The 21,570-nt window shown below is 40.3% G+C and overlaps 1 protein-coding gene across 7 annotated transcripts in view; it reads left to right on the forward strand.

Moving 5' to 3' along the window:
• nrxn2b (neurexin 2b) overlaps positions 1–21,570 on the forward strand; it is a 687,330-nt gene that overhangs the window by 276,476 nt on the left and 389,284 nt on the right. For all 7 annotated transcript variants that reach the window (XM_084924606.1, XM_084924605.1, XM_084924600.1 and 4 more), the window contains one exon: positions 19,306–19,607. In XM_084924606.1, the coding sequence (XP_084780732.1) occupies positions 19,306–19,607 (302 nt within the window). The remainder of the gene's footprint in view (positions 1–19,305; positions 19,608–21,570) is intronic.

The following is a 21,570-nucleotide window of genomic DNA, read 5'->3' on the forward strand; positions in this document are numbered from 1 at the left end:
AGAACTGTCGTTGAGGGATTTAAAACATGAGGAATTGCATCCACAACGAGGGAAAGAACACATAATCAGAGGTTTCAAATGTGAATACACACAGATGGAGGAAAGAGGGACTGAAAGATACTGGCATGGGAAGCAAATGGAGGGAAATTTAATGTGCCAGAGAGGGGGAGTGGGTGAAGGTGGTGGTGGGAAGCAGGAGATGTCATGCTGGATGATGCATATGGTTAGCATTAGCATTTACACTCATAGATGTTAAGTTATTGATCATGTAATTGGGGTGTGATTGAAGTGCAGACTTTCAAAGCAGGGTTTAACTGCATTAACTCTTTAGAAAATATGAGGAGTTTTAACGTAGTCCACCATTTTTAGAGGTTCTAAAGTATTTGGATAATTTTTAAAATTAAGAATGGCTGTTAATATTTGGATAAAAATCCTTTGTAATCAGTGACAGCCTGAAGTCTAGAACCCACTGACCTCCCCAAAGGTTTCCTGCCTTGAGATGTTTTGCAGGCTCTTACTGCAGCCACCTACAGTTGCTGCTTGTTTCCCTTTCCTTTGTTTTTTGTCTTCAGTAACTTAAAAACATGCTCTGTTGAGCTTAGATCAGGTGGGTGACTTTGCCATTGAATTCTCTGAATTGAGAAACTATTGTGTTGTTGTCACAATATGTGCTTCTTAAACACTGGACGGCTAGTTTTGCAGCATTTGGCTGAATCGGAGCGGAGAGTAAAGCTCTGCATGCTCCAGAATTCAACCTCCTACTTCTATCAGCAGTCAAATCGTCAATAAACACTAAAGGCTCAGTTCCACTGGCAGCCATTCATGCCCATGCCATAACATTGCCTCCTCCATGTTTGACACATGATGTGGTATCCATCAGATCATAAGCTGTTTCTTTCTTTCTCCATACTTTTCTCTTCCTCCAAAATAAAGTTTTTGTCTTTTTGAAGAATAAAGATGTTTGCTGTGCAGTCACTGCATCCAGAAAAAGAATAGTTCAAGGAAATCACCAAAAACCAAAAATTATAGTAACTTTCATGATGAGCAGATGCAAACTGGTCACAATTCTAGATCATTCTTTCAGTACAGACACACTATGTAAAAAAAAAAAACTTGTGGCAGTATTTGTATTTAGACAGTGATTAAGTCTCTGCAAAAAAGCCATTAACAATTCCTTACTTCTAACCTTTAATTGCAAAGGTGCACCATGAAATGGGTGTGCTTCAATGATAGAGCAGAGTTTAATAGAATGAAGTGAAAGCTTAGGCGATCAAAGCCAAAAGAGAATCTTTGCTGGCACTCAGTAGCAACAAGGTGGCCAGTCAATGCTAATTTCAATAACTCTTTAATTATTGGTGTCACAGCTCCTTTGGATCATTTTCCGCTGTGTGCAAGCGAGGTAGAGAAGAGACAGCTGGAGGGAGCCAGTGAGGGAGGGCTTCTCAACACTAAAATACTAATGAAATATGAATGACTGGAGACGCAGGTATGGTGCTGGAGAAGAGACGAAGGGAGTGAGAAAACAGCGATAAAGACATCACTTCTGTAATATTGATGCTGAGAGTTTGGTTCTAACGGGAACTTTTTATGGCAGTTAGGAAAGGGAGATGGAAGGTTAAGATCTTTCTCACTTAACCATGAAGTTCTCCCTGTGTGTATCTCATCACAACCCATCTATTTTCCTGTTGTTATTTTCTACCTGTCTGAGATTATATAACATAACATTCTTTCCTTGATTTCTCTGTTGCATTTGTTTAAACTCAAGAACAGTGTAAACTTGGGATTCTTGACACGGCACATTACTATTCATTTATACTGCATACATTATAATCAAAGATGGTTAAATAATTAGGAGGCAGGAGGCGCATCAACCGCAATAGACTTTTATTGCTGCCTTGAGTACAGCTGGCATCAGGGTTTGGAGAGATCCCTGAGAAAAGTGAAGCCTCAAACAAGCTGTTTTCATTTCATTCGGAATGTGCATTGTGTGTTTTTTTCTAAGGTACCACACCTAAACAAGGAGAACTGAAGTTGAGGGAAATTGGCCATGTTTGACCCCATGCATACACTTCTCAGACAAAACTTGTTCTCGATTTTCCTGCTAAGCAGCATGTTGGGGCAGTTGCTGTTGTGGCAGTTTTGAGTATCATTCCAGTGACTTTAGTTTCTGATGTCACACTCAGACAAACTTCAACTCTTCTACCAGTCATATTTTTTTGCTCCGGACATCTTTCTGCAAGCTGAAGGGCCACTCGAAGCGGAACCCGAAGCAAGTGGTGAGCTGTTGATGCTATGATATGGGTCACTGAGGCTGCAGAGCAGAACAAGGAATACCACTGTCAGTCCAAGACAGTGGAGACAGTTTCTCATTCATCCATGAGTAAGAAACAGATTGGAGAAGCAGCTCTATTGTGGTTTGATTATTCCTTGTCACAAAAATGTATATATAGTAGGCTTGTCACAATACTAGGATTTCAAACTTGATATTTGATATCGTTTTCAATACTACAGGGACGATTTTGACCCCTTCAAGTAACAGTGAAGTCCTATCTCAAAAAAGGTGCCTTGTTAATTTCCAAGTTAGATTCAACAAAGTAAACATTTAAATTACATTTGGAGGTTTCATTTGTTTTTCAAATTATTTTGACATTTTTATTACTGATTGTAAAAATTAAGCCATATTTTAGAACCTAGTAATCAATAAAGGGTACAAATAAACAACACAATACATCCCATAATAATTTAATTATTGTAGAAGAAGAGCATTATGAATAAAGAAGATATAAAAAACAAAGCACTCAGTGTAAAAAAAACTGGTCACTGCTTTTATACTGAAACTGAACTTAGAAAGTTTTGTAATGGTAGAAAAGTTCATCTTCTATCATCTGCCACCTGCTTACCAGACCTGCAACCTCTCTCTCGTCCACCGCGAGTCTGTTGCTCTTTACATCCTCTGGCTCCCCTGCTGTTCTCCATGTGTCGGTACTCCAGTCTGCCATGCCTCAATATCCCATCCATGATCCACTAACGACTAACTAACTACAATCCACTACTGATGATAACATGTGGCTAATTTGTCACCCTGACCCCCAACACCCTAGCATTATCATATTTTGAGTTTTACTGTGTTTTTGGGACTCTTTGCATTTTTTTTTTGTTGTGTTTGCTTTCAGGTCCACACCACCACCTCCACATAGTGGCAAACTTGTGTCAGCCAGGTTACATTTATGGTAACTGTTTAATACTTCAGGGTTGTTGAAATGGGAGCTTTACAGACCTCTGAAATTCCTCCTAAAGTGTTGTTCAGTGTTAGAAACAGTAACTACGTCAGCTCTTTCGGAGGAAAGGAGCTTTGTGTCTGACTGTCTGCAGCAGTGCTGTGCAAAATTGCTTGACAGCTAGAGGAAGCAAAAACAACACTATTGACAATTATCTTAATTCGATATTGAGTTAAGTAGATATTATTATTTGAGTATCTTTTCATGACAACCCAAATATGTAGTGGGCCTATTATTTATTTATTCATTTTTTGTGCAAAGCCATACCCTTGCCTTTGTCATTCTGTGAAAATACTGTGTAACTTGTAACTTGTCTCATCAATTTAGAAACAACTGCACAATTCAAAACCTAATCTGTGGTAACAGAGTCAAGTTTACACAATTTAACCACACATATTTCTGAACTGTACAGTGGGATGCAAAAGTTTGGGCAACCTTGTTAATAGTCATTATTTTCCTGTATAAATCGTTGGTTGTTACAATAAAAAATGTCAGTTAAATATATCATATAGGAGACACGCACAGTGATATTTGAGAAGTGAAATGAAGTTTTTTGGATTTACAGAAAGTGTGCAATAATTGTTTAAACAAAATCAGGCAGGTGCATAAATTTGGGCAGCACAACAAAAAGAAATGCAACCAATATTTGGTAGATCCGCCTTTTGCAGAAATTACAGCCTCTAAACGCTTCCTGTAGGTTCCAATGAGAGTCTGGATTGTGGTTGAAGGTATTTTGGACCATTCCTCTTTACAAAACATCTCTAGTTCATTCAGGTTTGATGGCTTCCGAGCATGGACAGCTCAGATTTTCAATAATATTCAGGTCTGGGGACTGAGATGGTCATTCCAGAACGTTGTACTTGTTCCTCTGCATGAATTCCTTAGTGGATTTAAGCAGTGTTTCGGGTTGTTGTCTTGTTGAAAGATCCAGCCCCGGTGCAGCTTCAGCTTTCTCACTGATTCCTGGACATTGGTCTCCAGAATCTGCTGATACTGAGTGGAATCCATGTGTCTCTCAACTTTGACAAGATTCCCAGTCCCTGCACTGGCCACACAGCCCCACATCATGATGGAATCACCACCATATTTTACTGTAGGTAGCAGCTGTTTTTCTTGGAATGCTGTGGCCTTTTTCCTGCATGCATAACGCCCCTTGTTATGCCCAAATAACTCAATTTTAGTTTCATCAGTCCACAGCACCTTATTCCAGAATGAAGCTGGCTTGTCCAAATGTGCTTTAGCAAACCTCAAGCGTCTCTGTTTGTGCTGTGGGCGGAGAAAAGGCTTCCTCTGCATCACTCTCGCATACAGCATCTCCCTGTGCAAAGTGCCCCGAATGGTTGAACGATGCACAGTGACTCCATCTGCTGCAAGATGATGTTGTAGGTAGGTCTTTGGTGCTGGTCTGTGGGTTGACTCTGACTGTTCTCACCATTCGTCGCTTCTGTCTATCCAAGATTTTTCTTGGTCTGCCACTTCGAGCCTTAACTTGAACGGAGCCTGTGGTCTTCCATTTTCTCAATATGTTCCTAACTGTGGAAACAGACAGCTTAAAGAATTGAATTTGTTTGTCTAAATTCTGAAGTCTGGTAGGTAATAACTTAACTTAGACAATCTACACTGTTATGAAATGTAACTGTAGTAAATGTATCCAGATAATGTATTTGTCTTATATTAAATTTAGCATATTTCACAGTACTGGACTTTCACTGTCTCTGACTTGTGAACAATAGCTGCAGAGGTCACAGTAAGCCCCGTGGTGTCAAACATACCTTTTTAGTTCTTGTTACCTAACAGAGTCTCAGAGAGCACTTCAGATGTCTCCTGCATTAAAGGTTGTGACACTGACACAGGAGTCACAGCGTAGTCATGTCTCATACATCTGACAAGACTGTGATGAGGCTGCCGTCATATTAAAGAGGAACACAGAAAGTGCAGCATAGCTGTCAGCGCAAAGCAAACTTAGGCAAATGGAGGGCTTCTGTTTGTGGATTATACGCTACAAAAGAAACCCAGCGATCTCTCTAAATATCCACGGGGCTGCGAAATACACACACACACAGCACAGAACACACATCATAAAACACCCACATACTCACGCTCAGTGACTGCCCACATCACTGTGCCAAGGAAGTGTTTGTGTGGTTTCACTGAAGCAGCAATACTCTTCTGAGCGTATAGATAGTGAGGGAGGGACAGGGGATGAGTGGGACAGATATGTCCTGATGTCTAATTAACTCTCTGCCTTCAGAGAAAGTGTGTGTCCTTACATCTGAGGCAAATGATGACCACTGGGGGCAACAAAGGGAGGGGGAGAGGCATCCAGACATGGCGGTGCAGTTACTGTATGCAGAGACAGAGAGTGTTGTGACATAGAGTAGAAAGTAGCATTAGATGGGCATTAGCTGCAACATTAAAGATGAAATATTGTATCAAAACATGATGCAACTGTAGTTTGTCCATACAAACTGGAGCAACTTGGGGACTGAACATGGGGAACCCATCAAGAACTGATTTCTGAATTAATATGATCTGTGATGTCACATCTTGTCACACATTACCTTTTTGGGGGGTGCAAGTGAAGGCAAGCACTGACTGCTCTTATGATTAAAAAAAAAACACACTGTGACATATTAAAAACAAACACACCAAGACAGAAAAGATAGACAGGAAGCAATGCAGAAGCACGGACAGAGGGAGGCAGTGAATTAGAGTCTTTAATTAGACCAGACATAGAGTGCTCTCTGTGTGTGTGACACAAGCTAGGCCTGAAGGGAGAAGCATAAAGGGAAAGTCACTTTCAAGCTCCACTAATATAATGGGGCCTCTTGGGACTGAGCAGGGGGTAGATTTTTTTTTCTTTCTCATTTCTGTGTTTGCAAGTGTGTGTTCATCTTGAAGTCTCTCGGTGTCCAACCTGTTTCAAGGTTGGCTCAAACAGCTGAAGTCATCAGTGTAGACCGTGAGGTCAATGTGTGGCTTCTTTTTTTTTTTTTGCCATTATCATCCTCAGCAGCAGTACAGCCACACACAAATAAAGCCTATTGCTTAGTCTGGTGTCATATCAGTCTCGTGTGGCTAAACAGGCTGTTCAGTGAGTTGTGAAATTGAAATGCAGCCTTGGTTATTAGACAAACAGCCTACCACCCATACTGCTAGTTCACTGTCAATATCCACTGTAGCGTCAACTAACAACACAACTCATTTGTTGATTAAGAAGAGCTGTGCATGTTGTGTATGCCTATATGTGCATAAGCGCTGATGCACGTTTATGGGCTTGAGCGTAGGTTTACATTTGGGAGGGTATGACTGCATTGAGGTGCCTTTGGTGTATACATCACTGAGACTACTTTAGTGCCACATATTAATCCTCAGCAGCTCTACAAATGAAAACATGACTTCTGGTAAAATATTCAATTTGGATCTATTAACCCAGTGGCAGAGATAAACAAACTGAACATGAGCGTATACATACTCTGTGTGTATACTTATGTGTATACAGTGCTAAAGGGTTAAAAGACTGCTTTACTTATGGAAACTGAGCAATTATTTATTCTTCTGCTATGCCATATTTCATCCAGATTCGAGCTCTAAAAACCTTGGGTGAATAGTCACTCTACTCATTTCTTTGTTTACGTTTAGGCTGATGGGCTGTGCACTGGCACTGTTGGTCAAACTAAATAAGGTTTTTCTTCTGTTCAGTAAAGATGACAAGTGGAAAAAGAGAAAAAAATCGAAGGAAAAAGAATTGACTAGCTTATAGTGTCTGAATTTGATCATGTTTATTTTTATATAGAGATGCATTCAGCCAGTGTGGCAGGATGAGGTCATCTACCTGAAATGAAGCGGGGGAGCAACCAAGGGCAGAGTGATAATCATGAGGATTGGGAGAAATCCCATTGGGCTGGTAACATTTCAGAGTGATTACTCTGGTCTAACAATCTGGAGCCTTGCTGCAGGCTAAGCTGGACGGGTTCTGTGCTTGCTGAGGTAGTATTCACATACAAATAAACACACTCAGAGCCTAAACCAAATTAACAGTGACTGTGTTTGTAGTCTCTTAATTAATGAGGTTAAGGTTGACCTTCTCTGGTTTACTGATTTCTTAACTGGCATATAAATGAGAAACCTTGTCTCAGTTGTGTCAGAGTATCAGAGAAACCTAATACCTAACTCCGTTTTTAGTGCTCGACCCAAAATGACTAAAGGAGAGCCTTAAGTCAACAAGATCTAGAGGAAGACACGCTGACAAGGTTTCTCCAGGTGAACCTCTGGAAGGATTACTAACAACTGCCTGCAGCTGAAATTGCCTCTGAATTGCTAACGGTTTCTCATCCACTCCGCTTTCTGTGACGCATGACAGATGCCTGTTGGCTTCGGCTCTCTGTCACTTACCCACTGGCTACTATGCAGGTCTCCTGAGGCACATGAGTCTGCTGCTGCCTAGGGCTTTCTCAGCCCTCCAAAACCAAACACTATTAGGCATTAGTAAGATATCAATTTAGACTTAATTTATCAATTATACGCATTACTCCTCCTTAGCATATAAGCTTATATATAACATGCTTAATGACAAAACTATTTCTTCATAAAGCATTACATCAAGTACAAACAAGCTATTTAAGAGCTGTTAATAGTTCACGGTAGATGCACACTTTTTTGTAGTGTTTACACCTGTTTGTTTCTGATGAAAATGAAAAACTTTAGCTAGCTACCTATATGATGTTGGGCTAAATTCTGCAGCTATAACAGCTTCAGCTCTTCTGGGAAAGCTTTTCACAAGGTTTAGGTGTGTTTTTATGAATTTGTTGATCATTCATGGAGAAGTGCATTTGTTAGGTGAGATACTCACTCATCCATGTCTTTATAGACCTTGCTTTGTGCCCTGGTGGACAGTCATGTTGAAACAGGAAGGAGCCATCCCCAAACTGTTCCCACTAAGTTGGGAGCATGAAATTGTCCAAAGTTTCTTGGTATGCTGTCCAGTCGTGACGTGACTTACACCACTGTATCCCTCACTTTCCATTGTGCTTGGTGATGAGTGGCCGTGGAAACCCATTCCATGTTCTTGAGCTAATCTGAAGGTCACATGAAGTTTTGAAGTGTGTTGAGATTGACTCCACTTTGTGGAGTTGCTGTTGTTCCCAGTCATTTCCACTGTGTTATAATATTTTTTTAATATGGTATTTATATTTTATTTGTATTATGTCCTTAATGTTAAGTATTTTGGTCAGCACTTGCTGTTTTTCCCTTGGCTTTCACTAACAGAATATTTACAATTGCGGAAATGTCACGACTGGAGTTACATTTCAGTATTCTGTACACATTAAGTGAGTTATGTTTGCATCGTGCATGCATGTCTTACTAATGCTTAACAGTGTGTAGTTCCATCAAGCTTAAAGTCTCCACTTCACTTGCATCTTGATTGTTTGATTTTAGATCAACCATTGCAAATTATTTAAATACAAAAAATGTGCTACTATCCTCAACTTTTACAGTGACCAATTTTTTTTTTTTTATAGTGCAAGTTTGTTTGGTTCTAATTTCATGTTTCATTTTCTCTTTTCTGAAAGCTGAAATTAAGCTACAAGTTGCCATGTTTTTTTCAAAGACTCAAGGTCTTCTAGTGTGCTTTCTTCTCATTATAGATTTAATTGTCTTTCAAAAAAAAAGAAAAATCGTTTTTTTCTTCCATCATAGCATGACAGAATTAATAATGGGCAGGACAGGTTTGTTAGATGAATTCCAACTTTGTTGGAATTGTTTGTCAGGTACGCATTGCCAGTGCCTACTTTTCCTTGTTTCACAGCAGAGTCTGTGTTTGTCTGCAAAAAGCCACGTCTTCCCGCTCCTCTGGGCAGTTACACCATTTTTTGATACAGGGATCATGAGGTCAAGCGCCTTTAGCAACAAGTTTCGCTCATTAAAACTGTTTCTCAGCTGACTGAAAGCATTACGCTTCAACATGCTGACATTACTTATTGCCTCTCTCAACACTGGCATTTACTGTAATTTGACCCTGCAGTAAGGCTGTTTCTTTGTGTGTCTTTTCTCCCCTAAGCTGTCATTCTTACCCTTTGCAACTTCGTCCTCTTCATTTATTATTTTCCAGCGTGCACAAAGGTTCAAAGCAGACCCTCATAAGTAGACAAAATGAGCCAAAATTGTACTGCAGCAAAAGTACTGTCACTTTACGAAAAATAAATAAATACCACGATATAAAGATGCGTACTGAAATAAATGTCTATAGTAATTTTACAAAGAAATACTGGCACAGCGCTGCAGCACACTTTCACTTTAATATAACGTTGGGCACACGTATCCTAAACTCTTTCACTCTGCTGCTGTTGATGGCATTAACATATTAAGTAAAGCAATTAACAATGAATAATTTTTCAGGCAATTTGCCAAGGATTCTCATACAATTAAAAGAACCCACATAAAACAACACCAGGCACCATTCCAAGCGAACACCACATTGTTTTTCATTTATTCTCTCCTTTATCGACAGTAATTTGTGATATAATATGCCACAGTGCAGTTCATTAAAGTTGATGTATGTTTATCTTTAGGCAGTCAGTTTATATGTTAATAAAACAGAGAGCGACTTGAGTTATGTGGTACTTGTTGACCTGTCTTTTGATATGCACTCAAGTACCTGAGCTTAGCCAGTGTTCACTGGAGCCACTGGAGGAAGAAACGTATAAAAAAAATACATTTAAAATAATAAGAAAAAGTATGCGTTGGACGTTCACATGGCTGGTTACGTGTTTGCTGTGGCAAAAGAATGTGGTCAGTAGAGAATGGTGAGTCATCTTTCTCCACTGGGAAAAGCGTACAGCTAATTTAACTTGGAAATAAGTCATATGTACGGTGGCACTGAGGTGCAAAACACAACAAAACACGACAAAACCGAAAACATTTCGTTTTACATTTCAATTGTTTTTGAATGCACAGACACCAAGTCATCCAAATCATTCCCTGTTTCTTTTGTACTATTTTCAGCATATATTTCACAAGATGTGCGGTTAGTGCAACATGACAATGAGGGGGCTGAGACAGCTCAAGTTGAGTGTATTTTGTGGCTCCAGCTAATAGGGCTTATTATGCACTTAGCCGGTCTTGCAGGCCCCTTAGCCATCTCCCTGTTGGCTAAGGGCCCTGCCATTCAGGACCACACAGGCCTGTTGTTAGTGTCAGTTTACTTGACATTTTCTTTCTGTCTACTTTGAGCCCAGAGACTAAGCAGCTTTCCACTGTGATAATGGTCACCTGCCACATACCCACAGTGGGAAAATGAATATGCAGAAAGAAGGAAAAAGTGCAAATCAGAAGAAGTGTAGGGGCGTCTTGAGCTTGCTGCCACTGTGTCTGATGTTGTAGTTACAAAATAGGTTGTTTCCAAGGTGACAGACAATCAAAGTCAACCATTTTACCCCCATTACTTTCTCTATCTTCAATTAGCATCAAGACAAATAGAGGGCAGGCAGAACTGTCTCATGGAAAGGTTCAATAAAAACTTGCAGCAGTGACAGTGACAGTACTTAACAGACAATTCTGACCCAACGCACAGAAGCAGTCTAGAAGTGAAGGTGAGAGTTAGTATGCAAATAATTCTTTATTGTATTCTTATCCCTTTAGTGCCCTTCAAATGCCACCAAAGTAATGACATGAAGAAATTAAATTACAATGAACCTTGCCTGCTCCAAATCTGACCTGAAGCTTTATTAAAATTAAAGAAAATCCAGTGCAGTGTTTTTATTCAATTCAATTCAATTCAATTCAATTTTATTTATATAGCGCCAAATCACAACAAAAGTCGCCTCAAGGCGCTTCATAGATACAGAGAAAAACCCAACAATCATATGACCCCCTATGAGCAAGCACTTTGGCGACAGTGGGAAGGAAAAACTCCCTTTTAACAGGAAGAAACCTCCGGCAGAACCAGGCTCAGGGAGGGGCGGCCATCTGCTGCGACCGGTTGGGGTGAGAGAAGGAAGACAGGATAAAAGACATGCTGTGGAAGAGAGACAGAGGTTAATAACAGATATGATTCAATGCAGAGAGGTCTATTAATACATAGTGAGTGAGAAAGGTGACTGGAAAGGAAAAACTCAATGCATCATGGGAATCCCCCGGCAGCCTACGTCTATTGCAGCATAACTAAGGGAGGATTCAGGGTCACCTGGTCCAGCCCTAACTATATGCTTTAGCAAAAAGGAAAGTTTTAAGCCTAATCTTAAAAGTAGAGATAGTTTCTGTCTCCTGAATCCAAACTGGAAGCTGGTTCCACAGAAGAGGGGCCTGAAAACTGAAGGCTCTGCCTCCCATTCTACTTTTAAATACTCTAGGAACAACAAGTAGGCCTGCAGAGCGAGAGCAAAGTGCTCTAATAGGGTGATATGGTACTACAAGGTCATTAAGATAAGATGGGGCCTGATTATTTAAGACCTTGTATGTGAGGAGCAGGATTTTGAATTCAATTCTGGATTTAACAGGAAGCCAATGAAGGGAAGCCAAAACAGGAGAAATATGCTCTCTCCTTCTAGTCCCTGTCAGTACTCTTGCTGCAGCATTTTGGATTAGCTGAAGGCTTTTCAGTGAGTTTTTTGGACATCCTGGTAATAATGAATTACAGTAGTCCAGCCTGGAAGTAATAAATGCATGAACTAGTTTTTCAGCGTCACTCTGAGACAGGATATTTCTAATTTTAGAGATGTTGCGCAAATGGAAGAAAGCAGTCTTACATATTTGTTTAATATGTGCGTTGAAGGACATGTCCTGGTCAAAAATGACTCCAAGGTTCCTCACAGCGTTACTGGAGGCCAAGGTAATGCCATCCAGAGTATGAATCTGGTTAGATACCATATTTCTAAGATTTTCAGGGCCGAGTACAATAACCTCAGTTTTATCTGAATTAAGAAGCAGAAAGTTAGCGGCCATCCAGGTCTTTATGTCTTTAAGACATTCCTGCAGTTTAACTAATTGGTGTGTGTTATCTGGCTTCATGGACAGATAGAGCTGGGTGTCATCTGCATAGCAGTGAAAATGTATGCTATGTCTTCTAATGATGCTGCCTAAGGGAAGCATGTATAATGTAAACAGAATTGGTCCTAGCACTGAACCCTGTGGAACTCCATAATTAACCTCAGTGTGTGAAGAGGACTCTCCATTTACATGCACAAATTGGAGTCTATTAGATAGATATGATACAAACCACTGCAGTGCAGTACCTGTAATACCTACAGCATGTTCTAATCGCTCTAATAGGATATTATGGTCAACAGTATCGAACGCTGCACTGAGGTCTAGCAGGACAAGCACAGAGATGAGTCCACTGTCAGAGGCCATAATAAGATCATTTGTAACCTTCACTAAAGCTGTTTCTGTGCTGTGATGAGCTCTGAAACCTGACTGAAACTCTTCAAATATTTTATAATATTTTATAATATTTTATGCCAGTGTGTGCTGACTAGGTGCTAAATCATGGGCTGAATAAATGAATGAATGTCTTGTAGAAAAAACAAAACAAAAGAACAAGAAAAAAAGAGTAACATCATGATCATGAAAGTACATTTGAAAGTACAGAACATAACAAAAATACGCCATCTGAATGACTGCATTTGGGGATTACACTTTCTTTCAGCTGGACAGTCTTATTTTCAGATATATTGTCTATAACTTCTCTGGAGGAATTCTTACCACGGCCGATGATTTAAAGACTAGATAAATACATGCTATCTCCAAGTCCTGTAGCTCTTTATCCACCTGTGTTATCTCCACCAATTTTGTGGCACTATCACTGACAGCTGGATAAATATTTTGTGTTTGTAGAGCTCAAGAGGTAAACACAAAAGCTAAGAATAACTTAAATGCCTTTTTGTTCTCTTTTATTACCTCAGTGTGCACAATTCAATAGTGACAATCGTGGGTTTTTTTAGCAGCATCCATCTGAGCAAAAGGAACACTGTGAATGACATAATAGCACATTCACTATGGCTGAATGAGCATCTTGCGGGAAGGGAAGGACCAAACAAAGAGCCTTGGCCTGCAGCCAATAGGCTGCAAAGACACCAAATTATAGTCCCTTCATTACAGGATTGCAATCAGTTCATGGATCGATACATACAGTAATCACTATCTGTGCAGAGAAAGTAGAGTGAAAAGGATTGGTGGAGGGAACAATGTCTCAGTATTTCAGCCTCAGCAAGAGACTGGAGAGATCCATAACTGCATTCACAAATTGCCAATTTGGCTTACTAACCACAGGCTGTATCACGACCACACAAGAGGTAGGCTTCTAGCACAGGGCTCATCCTTAAATGCTACAATTTAAGGAAGAAAGTGTTGTGCATTTCATTATCAAGTGTGCAAAAACAAGAGAGTCTGCAAATACATACCCATATCTAACCAAAAATGCACACATTTCTGTTGACATGCTGCTATTTTCGTTATCCCACGAGGCACAACAAAGTGCCAGTACATGGCTGGTTTTAGAAACGTGCTTTTAAACAGTCAGAGTAATTCATTAGCTTTGGTCTGAGCTTAGAATGCTGATAGTTTTATTTAAGGACAGCTGTTCAAATGAAAGCGTGAGGAAGACAAAGGAAACCTAAAGCGTGTAGGGATCACAGAGATTTGAGCAATCAATCCTCTTGTAACCGTTTCCCTGCACCTGACCTTCTGACCCTGGAACTCACCCCTCTTTTCAAAATCAGCATAAACCTCCTTCTCCTGTCATTGTACTCTATCTTTTAGCTCTCTAAAATTCCAATTTTAATTTGTGGAATACATGTTATGAGTATAAGAGTGATGATGTGTAGGCACTGCTTCTTTATCGCTGCCTTGGGAATTGGTGTGCTCATATGTGTGTTTGCTTATGAGGTGCGGATTTCATGAGCATTTGAGCATAAGCAGGTTCTTTAAAACTGGCCAAATGTTTAATAGCCAAACAAATGTTTTCTTCAGCACTTCAGAAAACATTGTCTGCCTTACAGCTAGCTTAGGAGACTAACCGCTGTCTGTGGACCCAGCAGGCCTATTGGATTCATGAAGCAGCATCAAAGCTTTCATATGCCCCTTACATTTCCCACTGCTCTCCCTCATCTTGCTGCCGAATCGTTTCTCCAAAGCTGTCGGATACTCTCTCTGCAGGGTGGATGGCACTCATCGAAAACTAATAGAGGGTGACTTCATATGCACATGGCGTGTGCGTCTGTGCAAGAGCAGTGAGGTAATGTGATGTGAGGAGCAGATTTGCCAGCGTGTGGTCATCGAGATTTTGAATGGTTTTGTATGCACACATGCGCGGGCGTTTTTTTTTTTTTTTGTCTCGTCTTATTCCGTTCTCTCTTTGCTAATTCCCCTAAAACTACGTAATCACTTCCGATATGTAATCCAATCGGCCAAAAAAGCAGTATGTTAAGGTTCATTATGCGTTGACTAATGCTCCACACAAGTTTGGATGAAGCTAGTCATGCAGCTCATCTTATTAAACCTGCTCTCTCTCTGTCTGAGCTGAATCCAATTTAAAAACACATGCTGCTCTGTGCTTTTATTACTGTAAAAGCCAGCAATGGTTAGCTTAAAACGGCACTTTTGGGTCCAGCACTGACAAACGCAGATTGTATTTGCGTATGACATTTTATCACAATTTAGGATACCCTATTTTTCCAGCGTGGACAAATTTTTGAAACACTTTGGTATGACAGGCGGGCATATTCATTTAATCATACCCCGATGCTTATAAAGTAGCACTTAAGTGACACAGTAGCTGTACTGTTAAGACTGCATGTGTGGTACTGAATGTGGGTGTGTAGGTCGAAGTGTGCAATAGGCTAAGATAATGCCATTGATTCCTCTCTGGCTGGGATTCCATCGTCTTCCTGTTTCCCTCTTCACCCTTCAGTTCACATAAATAAAGCGCACATCCTCAAAGAACACAGAAGGCCACACAGCGCAGTAAACAAACTGCTTGACACAGTGTCTGCTGCAAAGTGCTTAACTGCTGCTGCGTTGATGGTGGTTTGATTGTGACAGAGCTAGTAAGTGGGAGTTGAGGTTAGCGTGTCCATTTTTCTGCGAGGTGTAAAGTTATGTGGGAAAAAAGTAATTTTTTAATGTGTTTTAATACTTTTTTTAATACTATTTTCAGGAGAGCTTGGGGAAAAAGAGGTGGTATGATACTTTTAAAAACTGGAAGGGTTCAGCACTTCTGAACGTCATATTTTTATCAAGTCTGAGTTTGAATTTGCTTTGCACATCTTATATACTAGCATTATTTAATGTTTGATGCTTCCAGTGGTGCTTCTTTCCATTGGATAGCCGGTGGATATAACAACCTGAACACCAGGAAAGGCCACTGAAGTTGCATTTGTACATAACGACAGATGATACGCACAATAAATCTGTGTATTCATGAAGCAACTGTTGGAGGGATTGCTCTGCATAGTTGGAATGAGGGTATCACTTTGGCCCCTAAAAAAACTAGCACCAAAGGTGTATTTAACACATGTTATAAAATCAAATATCAGAGGAACTCAACATTTAATTGATAAAAAAAAAAAAAAGATGTTATTATGGGTGGATAAATTTCAAATGACTCATTTCTGTAATGTAGTCAGGGCTTCTGTGAGGTTAATTGAGACCTTGACAGCACTTTAGTCTCTTCTGCATGCTTGTGCGTCTCCTCTTACCTCTGGCTAGAGTCTACTCTTGGGCTTTACTGCAAAAGATTTGATCAGAGTGAAAAGCGTACACTTCAAGAGCGCTACCATGGGAACTGGAGGATGAGATAGAGATGTAGATGTAAAATGAAAAACAGATGCATAGGAACAAGCTCATATTCACAGGAGTGGAGTGGTCTCAGAGAAAAGTCATTCTTTATATTAGGTTTTGCGCCTAGATTGAAGCGATCGTGTCACTCCTGGGAACCGGCAGGAGAGCTTTTCCAGTGCTCCGCAGTGTGTAGGGAGATCACCCAGAGTATACAAAGGATACTGGAAATGACTTAAGCTGGCTAACATGAGAAGGATCAGTGGATCCCTGATAGCACTGCAGTGTGTTACTGACTTGCTAATGATGCTGTTTTGTTTCTTTTTTTTTGCTTCTACTTCTGGCTCCAAATTCTTATCCAAAAATCATATGACTGTGTTAACCTTTACATAATTTGCTGAAGGGCACTGTTGGCATCGTGACCAAACTGTCTGGTGTTACAGTGAAAATCCACCCACCCATTTGTCCTCTCTTGTCACTCTCCAGCCTTATCTCCTCCTCTCAGCCTTCTGTTCATTAAACAGACATAAACAAAAGAAAGTTTTTTTGTTGTTTGTCTCTGCATTGCATAGAGCTCAGTCTCACTGAGCTCATGGAAGCACGGACAAGCTGTTTGTTGCTTACCGTTAACAGCCCATAGTATGGGAGGTGGTCCATCTTAGTACATAATTGAAAATGGTTGCTGTGGTCCATTTGCTACGCTTTTGTTCCTCCTACATCAGCAACACAGGCACCGCTAGGATGCTGCTCTTGGGGGGGATTTGCTTTTGTGTGTCATTTGTCCCCTCCATCTCTTTCTCTCCACTCTTGATGCCTTTTTTTATGACAATTCACACTTCAGTTGAGATTGCTCTAAATTTCGATTTCAGCCAAAATGCTCTTTTAAGTAGCTGTCTCTGTCTGGATGCTATTTGTCCCTCACTTCCTCTTTTTTTTGTCACCCCTGAAATGTTTTCTTTTATGTGAGTGCATCCACCCATATTATGTGGCTGTGTTTTGTCTCAAAGTGAGCGCTATCATCTTCTTTAATGTTCCCGAAGTATAGCTGTTAGTATGTCACTTAACACGGCACTCTTTAAACCTCTCCAAAGATCTCCTTTCCTTTGCTCGTGTCATCCATCCATCACTTGTTCCTCATCCACATGATGTAATGTGCTTTTTTCCTTACGTGTGCTGCCTGACACTGAAAAATCTTTGGTGATATAGGGCACTTGAGCATCAAATGGACATGCTATTATTCCCCGGCCCACCCTTCCACCACGCGCTTTTCCTCTCTCACCTGCTCATGTGATCTGGCCTTTCAATCTGTCCGCCAATGGGTTGGCCACCCCTTCTGGCCAGCCCATCCCTTCTCCTCAGGGAAATGCACCAAGGTCTTGAAGTGATTCTTTTTTTCTTTTTCCGTGTGTAATGGAACTTCAGGATAAACTAGATTTGATGATCCACCCATACAGGGTCCTCTTGGCAGTTTGACTTTGCACTCTCCCCCTCCCTAAACCTCATTACTCAAGGCTGATTCTTCAGACCGGCCTCCTCGGGGAAACAGAAGTGTTGAAGGGCAAATGAACATGGGAAGTAGAGTGTCACTTCAGATCACAGCTCATGTCAGGAAACTAGTTGATTTGTGTAAGTGCAGAGCGAGCAAGAGTTCTTTTAAACTTGAGCTCATGCTGTTGTCGGTGATGTTGTCTGTTTATACTCTTTTCTTTCTTTTGCCAAGCATCTGAATTGCTATTATTCCCAAATTAAAATGACACAGAGTTGATCCAGCCAGGAAATGAGGTTATTGCTCTTTATAAGAGTAATTTGGGGAGATTTGGGGCGACAGAAAGAGGTTCAATTAAAATATTAGATATAAAATGTAAAAGGAGTAAATAAGTAGATTGCAAGTCAGAAGAAACAGTACGGCGAGCCAGATGTTACTATTTCTCCTGCTCAGTGAATCCAGCGTCCACGTCATGACTCAAGTGACGGAGGTGTCACTGTTCTCTGTGTTCTTGCTGCGTTTTTTCTGTTGTGACAGCTGCAAGTGTTTGTTCATTTCTTTACAGATGCACACAGTGTCCTCCCTGGCTGCTGTTAGGCTGCTGTTTGACATATGTCCATTGTACAAACTGTCTGTTTTGACTGGTAGTGTGTGAATAAAGCTCAATGTAGTGGAAGGAGGCCATGTGCTACAGACAGACTGGCAGGCGTTAGCAAAGTTGTCAACACCTTTTTTTCCCCTCTTCCTTCTCTCTTTAAAAAAGTGTTCTTCAATTTCACTTTGTCTAGTCTCTGCTTTCATGTTTCTCTGTTTTGCTGTAATTCAAACACATCTTTGTATCTAATTCTAACCCAGATGTTTGCTTTGCTCTGATGAAAGGAATCCTATTTTACACAAGATGCTGTCGTGCCGCTGTGTTGTAGTGCAGATGCATCGGTCTCCACTGACGTTACTTGTTTGTGGGATTCAATTTATGAGCAAATATTGTTTTTGATCTGCAAAGCTTCCATGTTTAAAACGTTTGTTGAGGGTATAAGAGTGACAGCAACTATCAATGTTCTACTAAAATTAGTAACTTTATCAAATTAGTTGCATCTCCAAATGGGCTATATGACCTCACAATGCTTTTAACCTTCTGGAGTAAATGAACACACCAGTGCATCCAAATTACATCACCGTGTCAAGATGACCAGCAGCAAGCTGCAGCCTCACCAAGTCTCCGCTTCAACTTTTGTGGAATGAGCAGATTTGATGTACCAATCTTTACATTCGTACATTATACATTTTCGATGTATAAAAGTCGTACACCAAAAGAAATAAAATAAAAAATGAAGCCAACAAAATAACCATGCTGATGTTGCCTTTGTACTGGACACATCTCACATGACAGAAGCTTTTTAGATATTCTGTGATTCTTGCGCTGTTAATATAAATTAAAAGAGCAAAAATGTTGTGTTTAGTGTTATATTTTAGATCATCTTAATAGATATTTAGGATATTCATTTGTTAATTTGTCATTTGTAGCTTCATATTGCAAAGCGCCACCTTTTAAATTAACCCTCTGATGTCTGTTTTTTCCCCACATAAAAAGTAAACTTTTTTTTTTTTAAATTATACTTTATTATAAAAAGTAAACTAATAATAGAATGACTGATTTTTGAATACACACATGCAGCTAATTTCAAAGGTTTAACTCCTGAACAGAAATGTCCTTTTACTTACAGACCTACCTCTCTTCCCCCCTTACCCCCACTTTATTTTTTCCAGGCAAGGAAGAGTCAGTAGCCACCTTCAAGGGCAACGAGTTCTTCTGCTACGACCTGTCCATGACACCCATCCAGAGCAGCACCGACGAGATCACGCTTTCCTTCCGAACACTGCAGCGCAACGGGCTCATGCTGCACACTGGCAAGTCGGCTGACTATGTAAATCTTTCCTTGAAGAGCGGCGCGGTTTGGCTAGTCATCAACCTGGGCTCGGGGGCCTTTGAGGCTCTGGTGGAGCCTGTCAACGGCAAGTTCAATGACAACGCCTGGCATGATGTGCGCGTCACCCGCAACCTGCGCCAGGTAAACACTGTCTGCATCATCCGAGGCCGCAGCAGTCAGGATTGTGCATCTGTTTGCCACACACGCTATCTTTGAATCATTGTTTTTTTCTCTCAGCATATGGAGAATACATTGAGTCGTTGTCTTACCTTTCTCCTCTCTTGCTTGTTTTTCTTCCTCTCTGTCATAACAGAAGTTTGTTTTTTGCAGGGTCAAGTTGAACAGGAGGACCTTTTCTATTTATTTTAATGCTTTTTGTTTCAAAGATGAACCAGGTGACCAATGATACATGTCACCTTCATGCCCCTGTCATGCAAAGGCAAAAGATACGAAAAACATGTGATAGATAACATTCTAGTTAACATGCATGAAATCAAAGAAATCCACAGATTTATGCAATGTTCTTATTAATGAACCAGGAGGAGAAGTGCTCTGCTTAGTATGTATGCACATAATTTACTCAGGTACACAAATGGAATGCACCACAATTTATCAAAGGTGACAATGCTCTTAAGACCTTTCTGAACAAATTACCTAACACATCTTTGCAAACCTTTAATGGTAGCTAATGGAAAACAAAAGAACACAGGTTTGTGTGTAATCTCTGTGACATAGTGTGGGTCTGTGTATGCTAGAAAACACAAAGGACATGCATCGACAGTGAACTCTCTGAATACTGGACCCTCTGGATGCAGCAAGTCATCAATTGGCAGGTGCAGATACCAGCAGCAAGATACAATCAATTTCACTTACACCTGCCGTGCTTACTTCTTCACATTTTTGGGAGGAATTGTAATTGGAATAAATGGCTTGTCAGAACTAATAATGGGCATTGTAAGCAGTCTGGATGCAAAAAAGCCTAGCCTGAATACATTAACACAAAGATGGTGCATCAGCTTCTTTATGTTTGTCTGCAAAAATATCTGTGAAAAGCAGTCAGTAGTATTAAGCCACTTCTAGACAGTGGAGAACTTCTTGTTGTACAAAAAGCATGACAGCAAAGTGATTCTTAATGTGGAATAAGTGCTGTTAAATTATAGGGAATTTTTTTATGCTAACCACACTGCAATTTGAGTCGTATTGCAGTAATATTCTTGGACATTTCAGTGCGATAAGTTAGTCCGACATTTGTAAAGCTGATCTTTTATTAGCATATACTGTACTTGCCTAAGGATAAAGGCAAAGGATCACACACTCAGAAACACACAGTCTGCATTTAGACACCCTGGCTCAGTACATGTCCGCACACATGTACGGACAAATGTGTAATCAGCAGAGCGAGACTAATGTAATGAGTTTGGAAAGCCAACACAAGTTTAAAAATTTACAGCATGAGCCAATCCACCTACCACCTACTGCACCATAATGATCATTAGGTAAATATGACATATGCACATACGCACTTGCTACACTGACAGCATTATTGTCTGTCTGGAGGTTTGTATGCCTATGCCTAGCTGATCAGAGGTTTACATCCACTCATTATGGGCATGAGTGTCATGATCAATTTTGGCTGTTAATGATTTCTTTGAGCTGGTCTTTTTCCCGTGTGGAATGCATACGTTTCTTTTTTTCTAATCCACACAGGATCAAAAGTATAAATACAGGCTAATTAGCTTTATGGGTGTATGGTAACCTCTGATTACAACTGTATACACTGTCTACTCCTGTTCATGACGCCCATCCAGAGGAGCACTGCAGCGCAACGGGCTCAAGCTGCGCACTGGCAAGTCGGCTGACTATGAGAATCTTTTCTTGATTGGAAAAAAAACATTGAGTTATAGTCAGTCAAGATACCCTCATAACATATATTTAATATATCTGTGTCTTGAAACTAGTAAGCATGTCTAGTGAACTAGATATTCTACGAGAACGTACATTGTTTTATTTCTATAACTTGGTGGAGAAATCTTGACACAAAACTTTTCAGATTTGTTTTAAAATACTGAGTAATAAATATTAACAGTTTTCTTCTGTTATGTAA

This window comes from Perissodus microlepis, chromosome 3 (assembly GCF_051167445.1).
Source record: "Perissodus microlepis isolate ML-2025 ecotype Zambia chromosome 3, ASM5116744v1, whole genome shotgun sequence".
Taxonomy (NCBI): Eukaryota; Metazoa; Chordata; class Actinopteri; order Cichliformes; family Cichlidae; genus Perissodus; species Perissodus microlepis.